This window comes from Gastrolobium bilobum, unplaced genomic scaffold, assembly GCF_033153095.1.
Source record: "Gastrolobium bilobum isolate Gb01-03AN ecotype WA unplaced genomic scaffold, APGP_CSIRO_Gbil_v1 utg85115, whole genome shotgun sequence".
In the NCBI taxonomy this organism is placed as follows: domain Eukaryota; kingdom Viridiplantae; phylum Streptophyta; class Magnoliopsida; order Fabales; family Fabaceae; genus Gastrolobium; species Gastrolobium bilobum.
Genome location: NW_026897252.1, coordinates 7,812 through 15,924, shown reverse-complemented (window position 1 = coordinate 15,924; position 8,113 = coordinate 7,812). Strand labels below are relative to the sequence as shown.

The 8,113-nt window shown below is 31.8% G+C and overlaps 1 protein-coding gene across 1 annotated transcript; it reads right to left on the bottom strand.

Annotated features, from left to right (window-relative positions):
• Positions 1 to 416: 416 nt before the first annotated feature.
• On the bottom strand, positions 417 to 7,642 carry LOC133305255 (probable rhamnogalacturonate lyase B). Its single transcript, XM_061505417.1, has 16 exons — positions 7,551 to 7,642; positions 5,257 to 5,332; positions 4,966 to 5,087; positions 4,735 to 4,785; positions 4,505 to 4,618; positions 4,180 to 4,299; positions 3,917 to 4,052; positions 3,623 to 3,805; positions 3,360 to 3,518; positions 3,145 to 3,251; positions 2,967 to 3,060; positions 2,666 to 2,807; positions 2,347 to 2,506; positions 2,139 to 2,255; positions 1,925 to 2,048; positions 417 to 665 (listed from the first exon to the last, which is right to left on the bottom strand). The coding sequence occupies exons 1-16, from the start codon at positions 7,640 to 7,642 to the stop codon at positions 417 to 419; spliced, it is 2,046 nt and encodes a 681-aa protein (XP_061361401.1).
• Between the last annotated feature and the right edge of the window lie 471 nt (positions 7,643 to 8,113).

The following is an 8,113-nucleotide window of genomic DNA, read 5'->3' as shown; positions in this document are numbered from 1 at the left end:
TTTAAATAGCACCGTAGTATTGAAAATATTTTCCATCACGGCTTAAAGCATAGGATAATATATTATTGGACTCGTTGTGGATTCAATTTGCATGACTTTTTACACTAAGATACGAAACACGATATCTCCATAGACTTATGCAAGAACTTAAAATTCCATTATATTTCTTGTTCGGGCCACAAGTTGTATTTTAGGAAATCAGAAACTAGAAAGAATGAAAATGGGCACAAGTTAACAACTTGTTATTATTGTTCCGACAATCTTGGAAAAAAAGATCCTGAAGAATTAAAAAACTACCTTTTTTTTTCTCTATTCTAAAATCAAGTATTCTATCCAGCCTATATCAACTATTTACATGACTGATGAATGAAATGAAAGACACAAGAATGATATAGACTAATGAAATGACTTAGACTTCAATTTAAACTTGAAGTTTCAGGTCTTTCCAAACGGATGTAGTCATACATAACTCCTTGGAAAGGACTTAGACCTTTTGCCTGCCTCAGATAAATGGTGTTGTTTCCTTCAACCAATAGATGGCTAGGTACTTCAATGTTGTAAGGCCAGTACAATCCATGGATCCCATGTCTCGCTATGGCGTTGTCTTGGCCTATTGTTCCCGTAGAAAAGTGTTGAGGAATAGCCATTTGGTTATTGAACCGAACCTAAACAACCATCACATATAGTGTTAATGTTAGTGAAATTAGTCATAACAGCAGAGGGACAGACGCAAATTTTTTAATGACGGAGCGAAAATAAAAAATATTATATCATAAACAAAAATATTTGGAATATAATATAGATCTAATATAAAAAAAAATAAAAATAATCTATTACAAAGATTAAGATCACTCCATTTGACTCTTATTTTATGTATTTTCTTATTGTTAAACTCATATATAATTGAATCCGTGTTAAAACTCAAAACAATTTCTTTTTTATTGTATGTAGTCAAAGAATCATCAAGAAATTGGTCTTTTATTTTATTTCGAAGCTTGTTCTTGATTTTATTTTACGCATGCAGATCCTAACTTTTTTCTTTCTTTTTAAATGTCAGAATCCACACGTGTAAATATGTTTGCTACAAAAAATTTCATATGTTATTACTGCAGAAGAGGTGAACCTATAAATAAATCATGTTATTCATCAATAAATTAGATACTCAACCTACAAAAAAAATAAAAAAAAATTAGATACTCACAAAGTTATATATGTACTTTCATTCTTTTTATAGCTAAAATTGTTAGAAATTTAAAGAGATTAAGAATAATTTAGAAGAACACACAACAATTTTTTAATCTCACAATCCTTGTTTGGTAGGAGTTGAAAAAAAAATCCTAGCAAAATGAGGTTGGAAAATTATTTGCCTATATTTGATAGGAGCTGAAGTAAAAATATGGTTGAGAATTTTTTTTTCCAATAATTTGTTTTTCTATGTAAAATAGTTGGAGAAGATTATTATTGAAGGGTGGATTGTTTTTTCCCATAAGGTGGGAAAATTAACACACAACATCATTAAAATTAATTCAACATTCCCGGAAAAATTTTGGCTTACCAAACATCTTTTAGTAACTTACCCAGAAAAAAAATTTCGCATCATATTCTCAGAAAATATTTTGTTTCCGATAATTTTTTTTTTCTTCTCTACCAAAACGCCTCCTTTAAGTGCTACGACACTCTCTTTTTCTGTTTTCACTATTTTTTGTTTTCTTCTTGCACACTCTTGTTTTTTCTATTTTGAAACACAACCTATATATTGGCAAATGAACTACCGAATCAAACCCCCCACTTTTTAATATTTTAATCCTAAAAATATTTTACTTCTCTTTGTCTTCTTCATGATCAAAATCCTCCTTGACTTTTCAAACTGGTACAATTAATGCTTTCAATTAAACAATCATCAATTAAAGCTTTCATCACTTACCACCAAGTTAGAACTTGCGGCTGAGGCCAGGGCAAGTTGCAGTGTGTAGTTTCCTCTTAGAACAAATGGAAGATGAAATCTAATCTCCCATGTCGTTGGGCGAAATGTGTTGTTTCCTATATTCCTGCATGCATTGTTATTTAAAGGACTCAAAACCAATTATTCTCAACAATCAATAGCTGCGTTATTAGATCAATAAATTTGATTACTTTACCTGGTAACATGAGCATAAAACCAATCTTTACTATAATCACTAACACCAACATTGTAAACGAGGTTCTGATTTGGATATAATTCAGTGTAACGTTGCCACAATCCATATTGCCTAAAGCTGTCAATGTAGAGATACAAAGTTAAGTGAAACAGAAAATAATTATGTGGATGAAAAGCGTAGGCAATTCTTGATTGAGTTTAATGCTAACTTGTGTTTTGGCTTTCCAATGAATAATCGGTTAATGAGGTTAGGATAAGGGTCTGGAACATAGAACTCTGCAGCAGAGCGATCAGGGATGCCAATTTCCCATATGGTAGGTCCATTTCTTGGAGGCATGTATATTAGTGAACCCAATTGGATGACACATCCTACAACAGTACAAGCATGCAAATGAGAAGGTATTAAACTTTTGGGAATGATTAAACCTGTGACATATTGGTGCTGTTTTATGCTTCAGGTATCAAGGTTAGCTTATACTCGCAATCAATCTAATAAGACTCATAAGAGATATATGGAAAAATTTATACCTGGTGTGATGGTTATAGTAGTGTCAAATTTGTAATCTCCAAAAATGCCAGGAACCCATGCATACAAATTGTAGTCACCCGGTACAACATTTTTGATTTGGAAGTGGCCAATCTTATCAGCTTGAGTCCAGAATTGGTAACCCTGTAAACAATGTTAACACCACATGACTTTTCCAGTGTCTCATTGACTCTTGGCTATTATCTTTTCTTCTTCTTTTTTAAATGGTGACTCAAGTTTGAACTAAAAACCTATTGACATTTCAATATTCAAGAAACTAAGTTTTGTTTGCAACAGAAATACCTTGCTTTGTCTTTGCCATGATCCCACGTCTCCAGGCAGAGCCAGACCAACATAAGCATTGTCACCATATAGAAACCTTCCTCCTTTGATGTATCTGATGGTAAAAGCATGGAGCTTGATGAGTTCTCTTGACACATAAAAGAGTATAAAATAAAATGGATAATGCATCAAAATGTACCGGTCTTGGATTAGCAATCTTCCTTCCACTGTTCCCCGTTTATTGGGTGGGAAAAAATCATCTGATTTTGGGAAATCATAGGGCCAGCTTTTGATTTCCTCAGACAGCTAAGTGAAGCAAATCCAAAAATAAAAAAAAATTACCAGTCAAATTAAGCTTTGATTAATAAGCACACTTTCAATGGTATAATTAAGTACAATTAGCAGTAGTAGCACCTGTTGTTTAGCATCATTCCAGAGGACTTGTGAATCATCATGGCCACTTGAAACAGAGTTGAGATACACAAAAAAGGGGCCATAAACTTTCTTGAAAGGCTCCCCTTCTTGAAATGCCATTGTTATCTCCTTCCCGGCGTAGTGGGTGGTATGAAGTATCTACTCATCAATAATAATAATAATATTCATCAATTATATAAGATAGGAAGCTAAAATCGAGTAATGTTAATATATATATGCAAGAGAAGAGGCTTTGGAGTTACATTGAGAGTGACAGGGCCAACATGAGAAGTGAGGCCTTGATGGATTGGCCCACCATTACGGAACTCATTACTTGGTGTTATCATCCAGAAGCCCACCGATTCATTGAAGTTGGTGTCAAAGTTAATCCACCCATGAAGATTATTATCTTTGTTCTCACATGAATATTGGTACTTGTCATCCACCTAATCACACTCCATTCCACCAATTAATGGGCATGTTGAGAAAATAAATAGAGAGACAAAACATGTGATGTGATTAAGGTAACAAAAAAAGATAGAAAGAAAAGAAGGCACCTCTCCTTGAAGTGCAGGGTTACTAGGGTGATTCATTAGAACAGCTTCAGCATAATCAAGGCGTTGCCCAACAGATCTATCTTCTGGGGTTGGCATCACTCGCTGCCTATCATCTGCTATAGCCATGTAGTGGAACCTGTTGCCAATGAGTTAATTATACATGAAAAAACTCCATATATATAATCATATATACAAGGTAGGGTGAAAAAGTTAAAAAGAGAAGAAAAGTGAATGCATGATGCTAATAATGCTTTTGTACTTACCTGTCCTTCTGTAGCTTGAAAACGATCCTAATGTGATCAATCTCCAATGCGGGAAAACCTTCGGAACGCTCAACTATAGCGTATATGTATACTCCTGAACTACCTCTACGTAATATATACCTGCAATGCAAATTTGGATACATTTCATACTTCACCAACATTCAATTATAAAACTTTTAATCATATTGTTTATAAAATTATGTTTCAACCAGATTTTATCGTTTTGGTCATCTAAAGTTTAATTTTATGGATGGAGTGACCAAATTTAAAATCTATGTATTTTTTTTTTTCAGAATGCGTGTAAATGAGTAAGACCTAAAATTACCTAATTTCAACGTTTATGGGGAGACTTGAGCCATCCATGTCCCACGTTCTTGAAAATGAAACCTCTACTTGATCCTCATTTGCCTCTATAACAGAAAATTTGTTCCCATAGACTCTGCAGAATATATAAAGTAATTTGGTCAATTACCAAGTGTATACTAATTAATATATCTCCATATATTTGTATTATATTTATATGGTGTATATAAATTATGGTGGAAAAAAATCTACCTCCAAACTTTAGAATGATTTCCTGGTACATTCCAAACAACGTCAAAATACCTGCAAAGGTACGGTGTTAATTCTGTCAATTAAACTATAGCTTAAAAATTTATGCATCCATAATTCGTTTTAAAGTTTACCCATTAATTCCAGAAATTAATTTAGATAAATTCATTAGAAAAGTGATGATATAAAATGAAAATAGTGAATGTAATTAACGACATATGTATATTGATATACCCTCTATCATCAAATTTGTTGCGAGCTTCAAGCACATTATCTATTCCATTATATGATATTCCAAGGACAGTGCCCTCCGGCCTTGCCAATGTGACATGAATGATGCCATTATCCATCATCACCTGAACATTAAACCCAAATTATTGTTAATATAATTTTTTTTTTAGTTTTATAGTTGATGGTCCATCTAGCAAGCTTCACGGATGATTCAAAATTTAAGAAGACAATATAGTTACAATTGGAGTAATTATTAAAGGGGAGTTTAACAATCAAATTAGAAAATTTAAATACCAGTTTATCTTCTACATGTAGGTTGACTTTTGGGTAATAAGATGTTATGCTTGGGCTGCTGATCTCCCTTAAGCTCCTGCAATTGGAAGGATAAAGTTTTGAGTGAACAAATTGGCAAAACTATTAAATCTATATTATCTGGAGTGCAATATTATCACATCAACAGTCTTAAAATAAGAAAAATATGAAAATAAAAAATTTGTTAGAGTCACTGTTTCTCTAGCTTTTTGCGGAGAGAGCGCATATTTTTTCCTTAACATTTTCATATCGCATTGAAAGCTGCAAGGTATACTTAGTTAAGAAATATTTGCAGATAATTAATCAGAAAAAATAGTTTCTGCCAAAAAAATAGTAGTATAATAAGATTCAACTGCATTTTTGCCAGAATTAGTTTTATATATATATATATATATATATATATATATATATATATATATATTGGACACTTTTTTGGTTGCAGAGAGCTGTTATATGCAGCTGACACAAAAAGGTGTGACTCATTGCTTTTCTTAAAAAAAAAAAGCTAAGATATGGGACCGTATCCTAAAATTCGGGTCCGTATCCTAGCTTGTTGTATGTGTAGTGATTACAGAAATAATTTTGCTATATATATATATTTAGAGAGAGAAAGAATATAGAGGTTGCAACTACATTTTTAATCCTTAAATTGATCCTGATTGAGTCATGCATGGTCTGTAATTTTGGGCTCCCATATTTTTGGTTTGTCAGAGGTATTTTTTTGGTTTTCAATTGGAATTTTAGGACTTCTTTGATAGTAAATATAATGGGCTTTACTTCTCTTATGTAGTATGAGAGAAGTTATCTTATATTGTGAGATAAATGAAGTGGGGTCCACCAATTAAAAAAAAAGAAGAAGAAGAAGAAAAGGCATGTCTTTTTATGTGAGTGTAACATGAGAGATTAATCTCATGTAACATAAGAGTATAATTTTCAAAATATAATAAGGATAGACACGATAAGAAATCTGAATAAGAATCGAAAAGGATAAGAAAACTAAAAAAATATAAGATAAAGGATAATAAATTCACGGGAGTATTATTTCTTCAGTTGTGGCATAAACAATACTCTCTGCCACTAGGGTGTAAATGGGTTAGGCCGGCGTACAGGAGCTTACCCCATAGCCTGTCAAACTTGGTCTCTTATAAATAGTCAAATAAAATAAGCTTAGGCTTTTTTAAAAAACCTATTAAAAAAGCAGGCTATAGACTTTTTTGTATATGTCGGACCTATAAACCTACATGTCGGTCTATATCATATTATACACAGGTTAACGGCGCAACCCGGCCATACCTAATTTTTTTTTACATAAGCTTGACCTATTTAAGTCAAAGCCTAGCCTAATCTATTTACACCCCTGCCTAGTCTAACCTATTTATACCCCTACCTACCACATACACAAAAATGCATTCTCACTCATTCCACCAAAGCATTCTCTCTCATCCGTCATTGTGTATGTGGCAGGGAGTATTGTTTCTACCACAACTACATAAATAATACTCTCTAAATTCATATTATGTCTTATGTTTCACGTTCACTAGATTAGTTTTGTTAGGTTAACATTTAAAAATATTTTGGTTGTGTGACGTTCGTGGAAGAGTTGTTTTGACGTCTTTAAGATTTTTATTTTTATTTTTATTTTTTTGAACACTCTTTAGGTGTAGTAGTATTTTTTTTCTCTGATAGAAAGTATAGTATACTATTTATATATAACATAACTTATAATCAAATTATTTTATTATGGAAATAAACAAATACTCTGAACTTTAAATTTAATATATGATAGCAAACAGATTTTATATAGGTGTTTTGATAAACAACCATTTTAACCTAACAATGAGTGATGACTAACATACCAATGGTTCCGGTAACAAAAAAATAAAAATAAATAATAGCCATTAAGATTCATCTTGTGGTAAGATATTTGAGTAGTCTGCATGAGAATATAAGTTCAAACCTCAATGTCATTGATTATTATATTCAAATAAATAAATAAATAAATATGCCAGCCTTTCATATTAAAGAATGTAATATTGTATGATTGGCTATATTGTTTTGATAATTAACTTGATGAAAAAAAAGCCGCGATTAACCAAGAACTTTTGCGTTACGTACCTTCATGGAAACAAAAACAACATTTAAACTTCAACGTTTTTCATTATTGTTTTTACCTCGAGGTAGAAAAATTGAAAAGGAAGACAAAACATTCACATTTATATATAACTCAAAGTGAAAAAACTAAAAGATAAAAGAAAAGAGATCATGAGGTGTAAAACCTGGCAGAACAAAAGGCAAGCAAGAAGCACAGCTCTATTCCAAACAAGCACAGGACGAAACCACTCTTCCTTGTCAAACCCATTCTCTTCATCTTTTGCGATATGAACGTAAGTGAAACTCTAGCTTTCCTTTGATGTTTATAACTTCTGAACATTTTTACTACTTCGTTTATATATTCTATTTGTCAAGTGAATTCTAGAAAGTTTAGAGTATTTGGATAAGAGATAATCAGCATATTATATGATTGAGGCAATCCTCATCTTTAATTACTTGTATATGTTTCCTTATCCCTAATTGAATTTGAATTCATATTTTGTAATTTTCAGTTACTTTTAAAAAATCGTTAGCTATAGATATGCTTAAAGAAATTTATATTACACACGTGCAAACATAATCGATTAGAAAGAGTACACATGAAAAGCGAGAGATTTTAAATGTTATACATAACTCAAAAGTGATTGCGAACAGACAAATCAAAAGACGTTTAAGGGAGGATAAGATAAAATTAGATAGAATAAAAAGGGTGGATAATAGTAAAAATAATATGGGTATGAGAATTATC

Excerpts from the sequence above, each read along its gene's own strand:
- LOC133305255 (XM_061505417.1), bottom strand. The coding sequence starts at position 7,642 with ATGAAGAGAATGGGTTTGACAAGGAAGAGTGGTTTCGTCCTGTGCTTG. Across the intron at positions 5,088-5,256 it reads TACATGTAGAAGATAAACTG|GTGATGATGGATAATGGCAT; the intron begins GTATTTAAATTT and ends TTTAATGTTCAG. Across the intron at positions 2,256-2,346 it reads ATTGGAAAGCCAAAACACAA|CTTTAGGCAATATGGATTGT; the intron begins GTTAGCATTAAA and ends CTACATTGACAG.